We start from the raw sequence: 18,842 nt of genomic DNA, 5'->3' as shown, positions 1-18,842 counted from the left end.
CGTCTTGATTTCCTTATTTCCTTGGCAAAGGCAAGGTTTTTGTTAGATATTTAGTGTTTACCCTGTGTCACTTTCAATATAGATTTTAATTTACACAAATCGAAGGTCCGTCTTATTTACTCAGGGCCTCATTTTCTGCTTGGTTATACCAATGTAAATGCAGAGTAATTTAATTAAATGACATATAGTTACAGTGATGGAAAATTAGCATAACTCAAAGAAAAGCCAGTCCACTGTTAGTAATAATTTATTTTATAAATTCCAGATTCTCATGCTCATACGTCCTTTATAGAGCCAAAGCTGTAATAACAATGATACATTATTTTCATGGAAAAAAAAAAAAAAGTAGCATTTCCCTGCTCACACAAAGGGCTTTCCCTGCCCCGCACCCCCCCCAGACAGAATGTAGCTGGGCTGCATTTATTTTTCTATTTGTATAGTAGTAGCCACAATTAATAACCATTAATATTATGGTATATTTATAGAAGAGACTGTTTGCACATGCAAGACCTCAAGGCATCAAAAAAGCACATTCATTTGTATAGCACTAAATCTCAGAATGAAACACTGTCTCCCTCCACCAGTTTCAGGCAGCTTTGCTGCACCAAAAAATACTATTTCAATGTCTGTTTTTAAAAAAAAAAATATACATATAGGGTGATCAAGGAAGGAGAGAAAGAGCATTTAGAAGACAACAGACCAAAATAGCACTGTTTTGGATGAAGTTTGATCTTAGTTATTTACAGTATACCATTAGGAGTACGGCTTTGCAACTAGATTTTTTAATATATTAGTTTCTATGAAAAACAACTGCAATATCTCAACTTAATGACTGCAGATTGAGAAAGATATTCAAAATGAAATTTATTTGCCCTAGCGTGAAGTCTCAAGTACCATCTCTCATACTCACCAGCAAGAACATCCTGCGGATTTCCAGCTGACATGAGCAGGAGAACATCACCGTCATCATTTACAAGACAAGAATCTTTAAGGCCTTCTAATGAAATTGCCTGTTTAAGACTTTGCTTTAAATAGATGGAGGGGAAAAAAGGTCTTGCTTCTACTCCCTTCTCCTCAGCCCTGCCCTGATGGATGGCGTTGCTCATGGGTGTAACAGATGCGACAGACTTGGAACCACTATGTCTGGTGACAACGATTTATTTCTGCAAGCAACTTTAAAGTTCAGACATACCATTTTTAGATAGCAGCGACCAGTTAATTTCTACAACAATAAATAACAAATGCTAAGAACTGGACTTTGCTCAGATTAAGAGTATGTGGGACTTGCTCTCCCCTTACGAGCTCCCTCCCATGTCTCTGTCCTGTGGTGGCTTGGCTTCCTCCTCTGCCAAACAAGCTGCAGACAGGCTTAGGCACCACCTCCTCAGAGGACAAGGCATTATTTATACATACGTGTGCATACACTCATATATACATGTCTATATATACGCACACATCACATAAGGCATGGTAATAAACAAATAATCATGGTAAAAAATGGCCTGAGGAACAAGGAGACGCAAAGGGGCCATGCAAAAGGAGAGCTAGCATTGAGGTTAGTTATGAGCAGAGGCGGCCACGTGCTCTTAAGGCCTCTCAGTCCAATTTTTAGGAGCTACTTTCAGCAATGCTTCAGGATTTTTCTATTAGCAGATAAGAACCGAAGGTTGGACAGCTTGACATAAATCCCTGAGGATGCATTATTGTTCATTTGTTACAGAAACCTAAAAGGAGGGCTTAGCTCCAGCCTTTGGCGTCCTACCGAGCAAGAGTATTGAATTTATACAACTCCTTTCCTACACTGTAAAATGTATTAAAATAAACATACTCATGTAGTCGTCTTCCTCCCCTCTTACCCCTCGCTCGCACACAAACTCAAAACAGTACTGAGCAGAAAAAAATTAAAAAAAAACCCAAAAAAACAACACACAATAAGAGACACCTTTATCAGCCTCAGCCATCTGTGTTCCTCTAGTCTGATCCAAGTATTTTGGCAGGCATGTGTGCAGCTTGCTCCTACCCAATATCATCCTGCCCTGCAAGAAAAAGTCCACTCCCACCTTCCTCCCCTCTCCACCAGCGCACGGGTCAAGAGGCCTTCTCAGTCTGTCGATTGCAGGGCTCGAAATGATAAGGTATCAGCGCTTATGTTTAATTAATTACGATCGCAACGCGATCACTTAACCTTATTCTGAGTAACTGCAACCCCACTTGATAACACGGCACGGAGAAATAAACAGATGATAAAAACCCGTGCAACTTTCAGTGCTGAGCACGGGAATTATTTGGAGTTAAGGAATTTATATGTAAAAATAACATAAACCAAGCTGACTCCTCAGAAGTTAGAAGTGCAGGAGTTAAGAGTCCTGTTAGAGAGAGAAAACAGTGGAAAGAAAACCTCTACTTCACATAAGATCACCACCACCATAAATTAGTTTCCAGACAGTCTGACATGACCCTACTGGGGTTAAAATCTGGATTTTCATTAATTTGTTCACTGAAATCATAAAGGTTCAAATTCTTTTCTCAAAGCAGACAGGCATAAAAGCTTTATTAGGCAACTTGCAAAGGGAATAGAATCGTGCTCACAAAAAAGTCATTTAAATACACACAAACAAAAATGCAGGTCTCGAAAGAGTAAGAGCGCAATAAACTACTGAGCCCGCCTTCTGTTTCTAAACAGCCTTGTAATTGCAACATGTCTTCATATTTCAGACAGCATGACATTTTGATAGATTAAAAAGATTTGTTGTATTGAAAAGAATAAAGAATCTGGAATGGGGAAAAGCACCGGGAAACCTGAAGTGTAATATTATAGAAGAAAACCCCTATGGAAAATTCAAGTTTTAAGCACATATACTACAGATGTGTACCACAGCTCAGGCATCTTATTTATTCCTCTGAACTATTTCAGTAGAGTTCTCTTAATTTATCAAAAATGATCCAAAAAGGAGCTGACATGGAAAGCCTTCAACTCAGTTTTCTCTCTAGCTCTCCAAGGAACAATTTATCTCCTAGTACACTGCAAGGGAAACATAATCACATATTTCCCCGTACACAGTGCCTGTGGCAAACCCACACCTCTAGCTTAGAAAAAGCAATACTTAAGGTTTTATCTTAATATACACATATGCCCCATGATGTGAACTTGGTTTTTTCCTCTCCCTGTGATGTGAACTTGGTTTTTTCTCTCCCCAGCTGCTTCAGGATGCTACACATCAAATTCTTGTTTTGATAGCCAATTGCTATTGCTGAATTGCTTTCAGCACTACTTAGTGTTGGATACTATTGAAATTAATTTGGGCCAAGATAAAATTCTGAACATAGCTTAGAAAGAAAACTACAGATTTGGGTAAGTGAAACATCATATACACATTCTTAGAATTAGTAGTCTTCTCCTGGATTATATTTCAAGAAATGTCATGGCTACCAAAAATAAAACTTTTGCCTAAAAACCCAAAGAGGACTAGATATGAAACGCTTGCTCAAAACTGTAAGTTAGTATTTTACTCATTCATATTCTAGACCAAAAAAATCACATCTTGAAAAAGCTTCAAAAGCATTAAAATTGAATATACCTCCAAAGGAATCCTTAAGGAAAAAACTTAAATGATTTTACAACTAAAACTAACACTCACTAGCATAACTCACTGGGTGAAAAGTTGTCTTTCGTTCCTTCTTCGCTTCATAGCAGACGTTAAACGCTCAGCAGCAGCGGTATGGGAGCAGAGCTAGGGCTCAGCCCAGAGCAGCTCCACCTCCGACGCCTGGAGAAAGCCCCGGGCAGGGTCGCAGACCCTGCTCCCAAAGGCAGGGCGTGCACACGGGTGCCGCGGCACCGGTCCAGCTCCGGGCTCCAGCAGGGAGGACAGGAACGAATCGTGAAGCTATGATGGAGACCTCCAAAAGCGGCCGCTGTTGTAGCACAGCTCGTAAACCCACTCTTTGTCCCCATCAGCGACAGTGACCAGTATGCTCTCTACTAACAAGCTGCTCCATGAAAGATATATCCAACTAAGGCCCGGGAAATGAGTCAAAAGTAACTTGTAAGACGCAAAGTCTCCAGCTCATCAGTTTTATCAGTGCTGTTCAGACAGAATTAAATAAGAAGATGACATGCCCTCCGTGCAGACATGGGGCACGGCAGGCTGGGCGCTGTGGTCCAGCTCCATACAAAACCCCGGCTCCCAGGAAAGGCAGGAGCACTTGACTTCTGCTGCAGCAGTGTGCAGAGGCCCAAAAGACACCTACCAATGTCAGTCCTTGAAACAGCAGCTTTAGTGTTCTCTTATGCCCTTATATTTATTTAAAAAAAAAAAAGTTCATGTTACTGGTGCCATACTGCAGCACAGGCACACACGTGCCACGCCAAACACAACGCACGACGACTTTGCTCTGAACCTTCATCACCCATCTTGTGTCACGGGCACTGCGGAAGAAACAAGTGCGTCCTTCTTATGTCCCTTCCGAATCCCCTAAAAACTAACACAAGGAGTTACACTGCCACGCTTCCCTTGCCTTTTACACACTTCTCTGCTTGTAATGGGAAGTTGGGGCTTGACTCCTGCTTGGGAGCTGTCCAGATGGGTACCTGATGAGAACTGGAAACGGTACAGGCAGATCCTACAGAGAAAACTACAGCCTTGCTTGACCCCGTTTGGTTGTTTTCCAAGCACATTCAACTGAGTGGTCAAAGAGAGAATTATTTTGACACGTGCAGGTACATGTGTGTTTAGAAAGGCATAGCTAGCCACGAGGCTGGAAAATGCAGATATATGAAATCAAGAAAGTTACAATTTTGTGTTAATGCTGATGATACTTCACATACTGGCCATATGGCACATCTCAAAGCCATTCCCATTTGTTTCCCTTAAAGATCTGCAAGAAGAGTCCTTTCTTCGTGTTTCAGCTCTATTACAGGATGCAGATCAACTTCATGGGGTGCTTAGGAGTTAGCTTCCCTCACTTGGCCACTGCAGGGAACCCAAACTTGGCCAGGGGATGCCAACTCCAGGCCACAGGGCAGAGAGAGAGGGAAAGTGATGCACTGCAAGAAGATGCTCTTCTCCAAAAGAAGGAGCCCCCAAAGCTTCTTGTGTCTTTCTGAGCCTCAGAGGCTGCCGAATGTTTTCACCGTGAGCACGCCTTTCTGTCTGTAGAGCTGGATGTCTGGATGGCTGCGTTAAATGTAGTGGAACCCTTACACGCTAATTGAAGATCACTATGTCAAGACAGGCAACAGCCTATTAACAGTTTGTATGTGTGAAGACTGCAGAATATGAAATGCTAAGGCAAACGCTTGTTTTCATTACTTTTCGCATAGCTGTTGGCACATAAATTACCACTTCATAATAGGCTCTTTGAAATTCTTTTGCATTAACTAATGCGACTATATGTATTTTTACAGTGCAATCATAGCTATCAGTTTCCATCTGTTCTACTGTCCTTTTGGTATGTTATTGCTCTGAGGAAGTAAACAAATATAGACCACTGCAAAAACAAACCTGCGTGACAGTCTAGACTAAGGGTCTAATTAAAAATAAGATTTATTAGAATAGAGAGAAACATCACAGTAAAACAAAGACACGGTTTCTCCAACATATCTGGTATTATTCTTGGCAAAGTGAAGTAAGGCTATAAATTTACTGAAACAAATCTGTATGGTACTGATGTACCATACTGATCTGGCATCACTTTTCCTGACTATGAGAATATGCTAGGAAAACTCTTTGTTTTACTTCAATTTTAGTCACCGTAAATTTCTTTTCTAATTGGAACCCCAGAGTATTAAGGCTTGTCTACACACAGGTTTTGCACAGACACAATTCCATGGGTAAGAAACCAAACTGACTTAACAGTAACTCTACTCCCTAGTCTAGACACAGTTAAAACAAACTATACCAGTATAACTATGTCACGCTAAGGGATTGCTTTGATACAAATTAAATGGGCACCTTGTTATTGGAGGGGTGGCAAGTGGCCATTGGAGTGGTGGTTCAACAAAACCCAACCTCTGAAAAGACTCAGAAGAGACTACGGAAACGCCCAGAGCCTCCTTCCATCAGTCAAAAGGGCACGAACATCCTCTGATGAGATGCCATCTCGAGGTTCAAGAGATACACAGGAAACGGGAAAAGACAAATAGCAAAGATTTCAGGAGCCAACAACAACACAGTCTTACCCCAGTAAAGCTAGTGGTGAGAGCTGGAGACACCAAAAGGGCAGGCGGGCTTTGGTGACCAACTTCTGCAGTTCTCCTAAATGAGCAGCCACCGGTTACTTCACCTAACGCTAACACGTGGAAATAAACCTGCACTCCAGCAGCTCTGGGGGAGTATCATTTTACATGGAAAAGGACTCGCTTAGTAACATCGATAGAACCCAAGAATCATTTAGAGATTTGTATGAAGAATTTAACACTTCGCAAAAATAAGCACATGAAAATTTGCTCTGGTTTTTGGCTATTATTTCTAGTGTTTGCATTAGAGACACACGAAAAATAATATTTTCCATAATAAAGAATGTTGTTTTTAAAGTCTAGTGATTTTTAACATAAAAATTATGAAGTGACCTCACATGCAAAAATGCCCAGAGGCTGCTAAAATAGCAAAGAAATGAGAAATTCTAGATATTAAGAAAACGTAGCAAGGCAGAATCATTAAAGAAATTAGAGAGGATGAAAAAGGGACAACTTTGAAGTGAAACCCACAAATTGGTTTGGAGCAGTTTTCAACATAAAGCACATTCATCTCCCATTCTAGTTCAAGGAGAGCTTAGAGATCTCTTTTCAGATCAGCGCAAGTGACAGCAATAACTTAAATAATCACACATTTCTCAGAATCAGCAATATCAGCACTAGGAAGAAAAAAGAGATGGCTTTGGAGCTGGGACAAGGCAGCAGATTTTCATTGTTTACTCAAACATTTCATAAGTAGTTTCCTTTGTCAAGCTACAATTAATGCGCCATGTATCATTAAAGAATAAAACGATTTATAAATAGTAGGGATACAAGGAGTACCCCATTGTTCTTATTTGTACTGGTAAATATGAGACATGCCAGATAAGACTTTTCTGAAGTGGGGTTCAAATTCTCTTACTAAATTTAAAGCCTCCACCATTAGTCAGCTTGGTTAGCAAAGTAACACCCTCAATGTTTCGCCCCACCAGTTCACCCCTTTCTCTCTCTCAAGGGGATGCTAGGTCTAGCCCCACATTCCTGAAGCGGTACCCAGCCCAAAAAAGCACTAGGGATGCACAAGTGCTCCTACGGCTCAGGCAGCCTCTCTATTCTGTCATTCCTGCTTAGCAGCATCTTCCCTTTCTTAGTCCGGGTTTCTGTAGCTCTGCAGCAGATACGTGCAACGGAGGCGGCAGTCTTTCAGTTCCTCCATCTCACTTCTAGGTCCAGTGAGGACCCGCGGGGCGCAGGAGTGACACGGAGCTAGCTAAGCCGCAGGACCTAGGCTGGGCTGAGTCAAAAAGCTCTGTGTAAAGTAGTTACATCATGTGATCGTGGTTTTATGGCCATGGCTGCGGTTCACACTGAGTCGAGCTGAAATGTCCTGTGATTTTCTTTCTAGGGGAAGAGGGCCATTCATTCTGCCTGTCTTGATTAACTTCCAGATCTTGACTACACCAACAGTCTGCATTGTCTAAAATCCCCATATCTTGCCTGATTAAAGAACGCTTTTTTTCCTAGACTATGGAGTTAGGAGCATCCCTCGACTTGGAAGTCCAGGCTTCCCAGTGGTGCCAAGTCATAAACGTAGCACAAGAAGCAGCTACAAATGTACAAATGCAAAAGAAACCTCAGTGCCTCATGTCTCTCTGTGTGAAAATTAAGCCAATCACTCCTCTTTTGAAAGCATGTTAATATTCGCAGATAAAAACTGCTACCGGAATCATTGATAAGCCTCTCCAAGTATTTCCACTTTCAAATCAACACCTCACTAAGCCTTTCATTTAGAGTTTATACACTTTCCTCATTTATACCCTTCTCTCCCTTCCCTGGAAACTAGGGAAGTATTTAAAGTATATGAAAGATGTTTAACTGAACAAGTAGTTCACCTCCAAAACCGTGACCCTCTCATTTGACCTACACAATATACGTATTAGCACCACTGGTCCCTAGCAAAGCCACTGCTCCTTTCAAGGAAGCCATCCACCGAAGGGTTAAACAGGCAAACTAGAAATCCTGTCTAATTCCCTTTAATCCCTAGTAACACAGCGCAGAAAATGAGGCACTGTCCCTGGGTTCCTATTATTACTGCCAGCCAAGAAACAGGGTACAACATACAACCACCGAAAATATCACGCAGCATACGATTATTGTTTTGGAAGGCAGGACTGAATAAAGTCACATGGTTTTCAAGTGATGCCACTATGCAGTAGTCATTCTATATTAAGTATAAAATCATGAAGGTGAAACCCTCAGCCCTGCCTGAAGAGGTTAGAAGAGAATTTACGCTGGAGAGCCAAGAGAAAGGAGCTAAGAAATTGCCAAACCTTTTCTTTCAGCAGAAACACATAAAAAGGTGTAAAACAGCAAAGAGAAGGGCTCCCTTCAGGATACCTACATTATTTTTTTCTTATCCGAGAAGAACAGTGCAACACCTAATGATTAAAACAAGAGGGGAAAAACTAAGACTGATCACAGAACACATTCACACAACGTCAACTCATCTGGTTTGTCACTGTAGATTACACAGAAATAAGCTAAAAGTTCAAAATTTAAAAAAGCTTTCAAATTCAATAATAACTATCCAAAATTACACCACTTAGCTGTAAAATACAGTGGAACAAGCACTCGGGTTTTCTTTGCAAATCTCAAAGTATTTGGTACTTTGAGCATAAAGCTTTACCTCACAACTTGCATTTCCCTGACACGCCCCCCCTCTTTTCTTTCCATAGAGTAATAACAAGCACAGAAACATACACAAATATGAAACCTAGTGACCAAAAAAAAAAAAAATCCACAAACTGTAAATAAACTGTTCTTTGTTTTCTAAACTCTTTGCTTTTGCTTTACTGAAAATACAATGTAACCCTTCAGTTTCAAGGCACATGAGCTGCTTTGGGTTCAGAAGGGGATTCACCACAGTCCTGCCATTGCATAGCTCTTCCCTTGGCCCGTCTCTTCAGCAAGGGCAAGCATACAACCCCGGTAACTATGCAATCAGTGGATCTATAGTCTGATCCTATAGGGCAAACCCCAGGGATGGATGAGAAAGACTGGGAAGAGACTTTTTCATTTGGAGCACTGGGTGAATCTTTTCAGTGTAGCTGATATTATTTAAAAAAAAAAAAAAAAAAAAACCAAACCAAAAACCAACACACACAAAAGAAAGTAGAGTTTAGTGACAGAATTTAGGAAAAAAAAAAAAGTATCACAGTATTTCCCAAGGACAAGGTTTGATTCACTTCTAGAGCAAGTAGTTTCACGCAAGCCTGCTCTTCTTTTACACTGCCTGCTGGCTAGACAAAAGCTGGTCACTGTTTCAAAGCTGTAAATATCTCTATTTCACACCAGGTACCTGCCACCCAAAACCATCCCTAAAGTCTACATTAGACAAAAGATCTATCAACTTTCTTGCTACTGCTGCTCTCTTCATCAATCTCAGCCAGCAAGTTTCACACTGGGTGGCTCCGAGCGCTCAGTAGCTCACTCGCGTGCCACAGCGCAATTAAGATGATGTCTGGCATCAGGGCAGAAGGCGTAGCAGGCAGTGAGGAAGAATGTAAAAGTTATTAAGCATATCCTATCATGGTTCTCCCCTTTTCTTTAACCATATTCAGAAACAAAACCCAACATAGTCTTCATAAGGGAAATAAGAAAGAAAATGCACAACACTCAAGCTTTTCCCCGGGGGGAGGGGGAGGACGACACGACAAAACCCAAACTAAACAGAAAACAAAACTTATATCCAGCTTATCTGTTCAGAAAGCTGTCAGGCTTAGTAGTACCAGACCTATCAGGCTTTGTCTGCGCACCTGCATCAATGCTTTACAACGTACTTCTCAAGGGGTAATCTAAAAATCAGTCTTCATCTTGCCATGTATATACCAAAAAAAAATTGAAGACATTCTGGGCAAAAGAACACTTACATTTTGTGGCTTTAGATATTCTACAGGTTCATGCACATTCATTGTCCCTCATCAGCGTTCTGGTTATACCACCACTCAAGCCATCACCTTAAAAACCAGGACTAGAATAAAACATTAATGCTTCTGAATTATACATGTGATGCACAAAGACTTTAGCATGAGTGTGCTTTAAGGTGGGTTTCCAAAGAGATAGTACTTGGCTACTGGCTGGTTTTTTTGCGAAAGAAGATCAGCAGCAAACTCTTAAGACCAAAATGTGTGCACTGCATACACCAAACCAAAACCAAAAGAAGTTGTCATCCAAAAGCAACATGGAAAAAAGCTGCATTGCTTATTTAGCACCCACTGACAGCTTGCACAAAGAATGTCACTGTAGTAGTTCTTGTTCAAGTGTGGGACACCAAAAGCCATTCTAGAGAAGTTCAATCAGTCAAGAGAAAGACTGCATATGGTTATGTTTTTTCAAGTTGATAGGTGATTATAATTTATAATACACTTCTAAAGAAGCACGGTAAGCTAATTACATTTGGGAGAAGAAGCATTTTAGCAGCTACAAAGATGCAACCAATAATGTGAAATCCTAGCTCCCAACTATTGCTTTCAGTGTTCTTTACAGAATAAAACATTTGCTTTTGATTTCAGGAGTGGTTTGTATTCAACAGTGTAAAATTTGTTTAAAAGTTTCAATGGTTGTTCTCTCCCCTGCTCACCAAATATTCATATTAAATACTTTTACAACGTGTGAGACTATTGCAACCATAGGGTCTCCTGTGAGTCCTTCTCCAGGCAAGAAATTCCATCTGTCACGTGGGCAGACTCAGAGTTGAAGGATCGTGATCCAAATAACCACTGACAAAGGTTTAACCCTCAAAACAACTGTCTGTCAAGACAAAATATGATGTAGTAATAATAATAAAAGAAAAAAATGATAAAGGTTTAATCTTTTACAAATTCCTAGCAGGGTTACAAAGACCTATGTAACAGGAATCTTCTCATAAAAAGAGCATGAATGATTTAAATCAGCAGCACTACTAGAACAGGTCATTTTCCAATACGCTACTGCTCTTCAAAACATGATAATCAACAGGACATAGCACACACGCTAAGATGAGATCTCTCTCATACGTGCTAAGAAATCTTTGAGTTTGAACAGTGCTCAAACTCCCTGCCTAAAAATTACTTTGTAGAGCATCGGTCGCTGCCAGTATAGGAGAGTGAGGCTACATACCCGTACAGATTATACTTAAACTACACTAAAACAATTGACTATGAAGAGAAAAAGCTACAGCTGCCAAGTAAGAATTAGAAATACCACATCTGCTAAAATCAAAAAGAAAAAAAAAAAAAAACAAACCACCACAGTATCCTTGGTGGCTCAAAACTAAGACATAATGCCAAAGAGGAAGTATAGCTGGGGGTAACGCCTGGGATGCATAGGGCTATGCAATATTGAGGTAGTATATTCCGCTGGCGAGGGAAATGGTTGAACTACTACGCACTACCAGCATCCTCTGCTGGTTGACCCACTCAGCAGTTCCAGCCCCAAACTTCCAGGAACTGCAAATTAAATGGCTCACAGCGAAGGGCAGAAGGCAGCTGCAGAAGATGGTGCAACTTAAAACAAACACAAGGCTCCCTTTCACACCAGGCTTCTCAGTATTCGCGCAGAAGACAGCTAGAATGGTATGAACGATCAACCCTGTGGCTCAGTTACCAGCCAGAGCAAATGAAACATTTGTACATCACAGATGATGTTTCAAACCTGTTTTCCACCCTTTGCTCCTCAAGCTAGTCATGCAGAGAACATTTAAAGACCCTTCAGTCAAGGCAAATGGTTTTGCAATGAGGAAAGTTGCCAGCTAAAACGTTACACTTCTACCATCTGTCGCATCCAAGAACAGAAACAAGACCATTTTCAAACTCATACTTCATACGTGAAGAAGTAACCTAAATTGGAGACGCATGAGGAGACCTATCTGAGGGACTTAACCAGGCAGGGACGCCAAGCACATCTAAGACTTGAGACACTAGACGAGGTGTTCAGAGAGCAATCCCCTACTGGCCAGTTCTCACACAAATACTGACATGGTGACTGTAGTGAAAAGTTCAGTTACAATTCACAGGGCAATAGAAAGACTTAATTAACGATTGCTAAAATGAGAAGGCACGCAAAACTCCAAAATGCCCGATTAAAGCTTTTAGCACCTGAGGTATTTAGTATCTAAAATTTATTTGACCAACATCATGCCTACAGTAGCCAAATTTAAGCACTACGCCTAAGCCTCTCTCAAACTTCCAGAGGCAGCTTTGAGGAAACCAGTTTGATGTACACTAATTGAAAGGTTATCTTTAACTAATGAATCAGCAGACTTAGCTTTCAGGTCTGCTGCTGTGCACTACCATCTGTAAAACAGCTAACAACAAATCCACAGAATGGCTCGTTTAGAAAGCAAACGGGTAAATAATTACTGAATAAAAGCTTTACCTCTGCTCGTTGCGTGCGGGGCAAAACAGACGACTTTTCAATAGCGTAAACATCCACCAAGTAGAGACGCGCTCCTTGCTCCCTGTCCAAAATGGCAGCGGTCTGGATGACGCCAGTATGGCGCCCGATGGTGAAGAGGCGCCCGAGGCTCTTATCTTCACATCGGACAGACACGATGTAATATTCCACCTGAGCTTCGGAGCCCCGTGGACTCGACGCTTCGATAGATATCACGTTTGTCCCAATGGGCTCGCCTTCTTTTAAGATGGTAACGTATTTCGGCTGAGTGAAAACAGGCCCGTCAACCCCTTGCAGAATTATAGTCATCTCGGTGGTGGATTTTCTCCTTTCAGGGCCAAGATCCGTGGCAGAAACTATGAGATTGTATATGAGCTGAGAAGGCACCAAAGCTGACGCTACTCTTAAATCTCCGCTATAGCGATCCACAATGAAGGTTTCAGTATCTCCGTTGATTATTTCATATTCCACTTCTCCGTTGGCGCCCTCGTCAGGATCTGCAGCAATAATCGTCGTCAGGATTGAACCGATCACGACCGAGGGGTCAGCTGCGAGAGCATTTTGCGATATGAACACAGGAACATTGTCATTTTGATCCGTCACCAAAATGGTCACATTCTTCAAAGCAAATCGTCTGGACTCCACAGGAACAGCCTGGTCGGTGGCTTTGACTGTTAACTCAAAGAGATTAGCAAACTCGCGATCTATTTCAGCATTGGTAAATATTGTCCCTCTCACCTCATCTATACGGAAATGATTACCCCTTGGCATCTGTTGAATGATTGCATATGTTAGCTGCCCATTAATATCCGCATCTGGATCATGAGCAGTCACGGAAATGACAGAGCTACCAACAGGAACGTTCTCAACAATAGATTTAAAGATGTCCCCCGGAGGAAAATTAGGAGGGTTGTCATTAAAATCCCTAACATGTATTACCACTGACATTGTAGATGACCGTGGTGGCCTTCCTTGGTCTTTTGCCGTTATATTTAGCTTATACAAAGATTGCGTCTCAAAGTCCAGTTTCTTTGCAAGAAAAATACTACCGGTGTTGGGACTGATGCTAAAGGTCCCGTGATTGTTTGTCCCCGTAATGCTATAGCGGAGGTCAGCATTGTCACCCGAATCAGAATCAGTAGCAGTGACAGATGACACAAGTTCACCGACTCTCATGTTTTCCAAGACATCCACTAACAAGGTTGATTTAGGGAAGGAAGGACTGTTGTCATTTTCATCCAATACATCAATGCTCAACATGCAAGTTGAACTTAGGGAAACTGCTCCAGAGTCTACTGCTTGGATGACAAGCGAATACGACGCAGTAGCTTCGTGATCTAGTTTGCCCACTAAGGTCACTTGGCCTGTGCTGCTATCTATTGCAAACTGGTTTTCTTCATTTCCCTTGATTACAGAGTAGTGAATCAATCCATTAACCCCTTCATCAACATCTGAGGCGGAAACTCTCAGAACCTGTGTCAGATTCGCTGCCAATTCTGATATAGTAGCTTGGTAGAGATCTTTCAAAAATTTGGGAGCGTTATCATTGATGTCTTTCATGTAGATTTGTACAGTTGCCTGATCCTTTAGAGGCTTTGGCAACCCCTGATCTGTTGCTATTACCGTGAGACTAAATACTGCAGCTCCCCTTTGCCTCATAAGAGCTTCTCTGTCAAACTGATGAGTGCTTCTTATTTCCCCAGTTACCGTGTTCAGCTCAAAATCTGGTTGCATATGCTCAAATGAATACCTGACTTCACCGTTCGGCCCAAAGTCTTTATCTACAGCATTTATTTTACCTACATATGATCCACCTCTCTGCTCCTCTTCAAAATAAAATACATAGTTGGTACTGTTGAACAGGGGCCTGTTATCATTTACATCCTCCAGAATTACGGTAACATTCACAGTAGCATTAAACGGTTCTACTGCTCGATCAGAGGCAACAACCAGTAAAATATACCTCTCTTGAAGTTCACGGTCCAGTTCACTCTTTATATACAGCTGACCATCTGGGAATATGCCAAAGGCATCCCCAGTATTTCCTTCAATTATACTATAAGCTATTTCACCATTCACTCCCGAGTCTTTGTCGGAAGCCTGCACCTTAAAGAACCTGGAATTCACAGGCTCCGACTCCAAAATAGTGATTTCATAGGAAAGCTGGTCAAACACAGGGGGGTTGTCATTTACATCATGGACAGAGACAGTCAGGATAAAGTTAGAGGACAGCTGCGGCACCCCCATATCCGAGGCCAAGATTTCAACCTGGTAGGACCCAGCATTTATGTCAAGCGGCCCTATTAAGCTTATGGCACCTGTTTGCTCATTGATTGCAAACAAGCCCTTTGGGTTTTGCTTAAGGCTGTAAAGGACCACGCCATTAACACCTTCATCGGGATCAAGAGCTTTGGCCTGGAATATGGTATGCCCAGCTTTCCAGTTTTCAACCACATTTACACTTTCCACCGCATGAACGAAGTGTGGGGAATTGTCATTTAAATCTTTGACAGTTATATTGACCATAGCATCTCCGGTTATTGCCCCACCACTAGCAACCACCTTCAGCTGGTAAAATGCTTGCTCCTCCCTGTCAATAATACTGGCTGTGGTGATCTGCCCTGTCACTCTGTTGATGGCAAACATGCCCCTTTGGTCACCTGTTGTAATAAGGTAACTGATGTTGGTGTTGAGGTCCATGGTGGAAGCAAAAACAGTACCGACATGGTAACCTAGGGCAACATTTTCAAAAACAACAAAACTGTACGTGCCCTGGCTGAAAACAGGCGGATTGTCCTGGGTGTCCAAGACAGTGATGGTGACAATGGCTTGGTTCTGCGACTGAAGATGGCCACCATCAGTGGCCACGATCTGCAACTGGTAAGCAGTTTTCTCCTCCCTGTCAAGGGCTATTTTGGTTGTGATGACCCCTGTCTGGCCATGGACCTGAAACCTGGAGGTGTCTCCAGCTGAGATGCTGTACTTGACCGTCCCGTTGGGTCCCAGATCGGGATCCGTGGCAGACACTGTGGTCACATAGGTTCCGGCTGGCTCATTCTCTTGGATATGGGCAAAATACTGAACGGGGTAAAACACAGGGCTATTGTCATTCACATCCAGGAGACTCACGTTAACTCGGGCTATCGAGGACAGGGGAGGAGAGCCTAAGTCGGTGGCCAGGACCTGCAGAGAGAAGTGAGCCTGCTCCTCCCGGTCCAGCTGCGAGATGGTGCTGAGCTTGCCCGAGACGGGATCCAAGCGGAAGATGCGGCGAGGGGTCACCAAGGAGGGGCCAACGGCTGCCAGCGCCGGCTCAGCTTCCTGCAGGGAGAAGCGGACAGTCCCGTTGTCCCCCAGATCCCCATCTGTGGCGCTCAGGACCAGCAGCTCAGTTCCTGACGGGGAGTTCTCAGCCAGGGACACCTGGTAGCCCTCAGGTTGACTGAAGCGAGGTTTGTTGTCGTTGACATCCAGGATGGTGACCACCAGCTGCGCATAGGAGAACTTGGGCTGCACCCCCTGGTCGCGGGCACTGATGTTGAGCACCACCTGAGAAGCAGTCTCCCGGTCCAGCCCGCTGGAGATGGACGCACCCGCAGCATGCCCAGCAGTGCCGCCCTCGGGGCCGGCCGTGGTGACCAGCCCGCTGTGCTCGCTAATGCGAAACCAGCCAAGCTCGTTGCCCGAGACGATGCTGTATTTGAGGTTGGCGTTGAGGCCCGAGTCACGGTCCGTGGCACTCAGGCCCCGCACGTAGCTGCCCAGGGGCACCTCCTCACTGATGTTCACCCTGTAGACCAACTGCCCGAAGACGGGGGGGTGGTCATTAATGTCATTCACAAAGATCACCAGGCTAGCTACTGACGAGCGGCTCACGGGAGCCGCCACCGCCCCATCGGGGGAAAGGGAAGAAGTGGGGGAGCCTGGGGGTGGCGGCAGGGCCCCGTAGTTATCAGCCACCGCCACCGTAAGGTTGTAGGCCGGGATGCGCTCCCGGTCCAACGCGGCTGCTACCTTTATAAGGCTGAGGTTGGGTACCTTACTGCTGTGCACCTCAAAGTGCCGCTGCTCATTTCCCGCCAGGATGGAGACAGAGATGTTCCCGTTGGCCGCAGGGGAGTCGGCATCGCTCACCGTCAGCAGGGCCACCACCGTGCCGGGGGCCGCGTTCTCGTCCACGGAGGCAAAGCGAGAGGTGGCGGGGAAATAGCGAAACTTCACCCGGGGCTCGTTGTCGTTGACGTCGAGCAGGCGGATGAGGGCCTCAGCCCGGCCGCTCAGCGCTGGCACCCCTCGGTCCATGGCCTGCACCGTCAGCGAGTACTGCTGTCGCACCTCATAGTCCAAGCGCTCCCGGATGCGGATCACCCCGCTCTCAGGGTCCACCTCAAACGGGAGGCTGCCGGCCCCCTCCCCGCCGCCATCGCCTCCTTCCAGGCGGTAGCGGATGTCAGCGTTGGTGCCTTCATCGGCATCAGCTGCAGCCACCTGGAGAACGCTGGCCCCAACGGGCACGTCCTCAGGCACTTGCGCCTGGTAAAGAGTCTGGCTGAAGACGGGTGGGTTGTCATTGATGTCCTGGACGGTGACGTTGACCTGAAGGTACCCCCGCCGACGGGGCTCACCCTTGTCCTCCACTTGCACCAACAGCTGGTAGGTGGGGGTGGCCTCCCGGTCCAGCCCACCCCGGGAAACCAGGTGCAAGAAAGCTCCTTCGCCGCTGGGGTTAAGCGTGATGTTGAGCCGGAAGCGCCCCTCCTCGTTGCCGGCCACAATGCGATAGGAGCCGTGGTCTACGCCATTAGTGCCGCTGTCGGCATCGGTGGCCGTGTCCAGGATAAGCTGGCGCCCGCTGCCCGTGTCCTCCTTGAAAGTCACCACAATGGAAGGGTCGGGGAAGACGGGCGCGTTGTCGTTGAGGTCGAGCACCAGGACCCGCACCTCGCTGGGGTAGGTGGGCTGGCTGGAGAGCACCACCAGGTCCACCACGTCGCTGGCCAGGCTCTCGCGGTCGATGGTGGCGCGGGTGTGGAGGGCGCCCGAGGTGGCGTTGATGGAGAAGAGGGCGTGCTGCTCGCTCAGGCGGTAGGTGAAGCCGGGCCGGGTGGCGATGGTGCCCACCCAGGTGCCGGGCGGCTGCTCCTCCAGCACCTGGAAGACCTGGCGGGGCTCGGCGGCGGCGCCCAGCGGCAGCAGCGGCAGCAGCAGCAGCAGCGGCAGCGGCGGGGCCCCGCGGACGGCGGGGGGGCGGCCCATGGCGCCCCGGGGGGGCAGCGCCCGGAGGCGGGGGCCCGGCGCCGCTGCTCTCAGCGGTGCCCCCCGGGGGTCCGGTGCCCCCCGGGGGTCCGCCTCCCCCCGCAGCCCGCCGCGACCGCTCCCGCTCCCTCTCTCCTCACCCACCGAGTGCTCCGCTCGCCCTGCCCCGCCACGGACGGGAGCAGACCCGCCGGCGCGCCGCGCTCACGGGGCGCTCCGCCGCCGCTGCTGCTGCTGCCGCTGCCGCCGCCGCTCCTCCCGCCGCCGCTCCGGGGCTGGGGGGCGGCCGGGGGCGCCGCGCCGCATCGCCGCTCCGCAGCCGCCGTCGCTACCGCCGGGGGCCCCGCGCTCCGCCGCGCCTCAGCGGCCGCCGCGCCGCCAGCATGCCCGGGCGCTCAGCGGCGGTGCGGGGCGCCGGCGGGTCCCTATCCCCGCGCCGGCGGGTCCCTAACCCGGCACCGGCGGGTCCCTATCCCAGCGCCGCGGCGCTCGCCGCCGCCCGGCCCCAACTTTGCCCGGCGCTCATTGATCCCTTCCCTCTTGACGCCCGCCGCCGGCTCCCCCCCCGGCCTCCCATTGGCCGCCCCGCCCCGCGCAGCCCCGCCCCCCGCCACGCCCCCCGCCCCGCCCCGCCCGCCGGGGGCCCCGCGCACCTGGGGGGCGGCCGCGGCCCCTGCGCCCGGGGCAGGCGGGGAGGCTGCGCGCCCCCCCCCCCCCCCCCCCCAAAAAAAAAGTTCTCGTCGCCGCCTGGGGTGGGGAGAGGGAGGCGGGGCGGCGGGGGCCCCGCGACCAGCCGAGGGACGTGGCGGCGGCCGCTGCGCCGCCTCTTCTTTTTTAAAGCGGCGCTTGAAGGGGCTTAAAGGCTGCGCGGCGGCCGAGGCGCGTTCATCCCCGGCGAGACGCTGCGCTGCGCAGCCATAAAGTCCCAAGTACCGGGAGCGCGAGCGCAGGGCGGTGCTGGGCAGCCCGGGACCCCGCC

At 46.7% G+C, this 18,842-nt stretch overlaps 1 protein-coding gene across 1 annotated transcript in view; it reads right to left on the bottom strand.

Annotated features, from left to right (window-relative positions):
• Positions 1-17,863, bottom strand: part of FAT4 (FAT atypical cadherin 4) — a 151,413-nt gene extending 133,550 nt beyond the window's left edge. The window contains exon 1 of the mRNA XM_075709408.1: positions 12,590-17,863. Within this exon, the coding sequence (XP_075565523.1) occupies positions 12,590-17,863 (5,274 nt within the window). The remainder of the gene's footprint in view (positions 1-12,589) is intronic.
• Positions 17,864-18,842: the final 979 nt, after the last annotated feature.

Source organism: Pelecanus crispus, chromosome 4, assembly GCF_030463565.1.
Source record: "Pelecanus crispus isolate bPelCri1 chromosome 4, bPelCri1.pri, whole genome shotgun sequence".
Taxonomy (NCBI): domain Eukaryota; kingdom Metazoa; phylum Chordata; class Aves; order Pelecaniformes; family Pelecanidae; genus Pelecanus; species Pelecanus crispus.
Note: the sequence above shows the minus strand (reverse complement) of the source record. Positions and strands in the feature narration are given on the sequence as shown.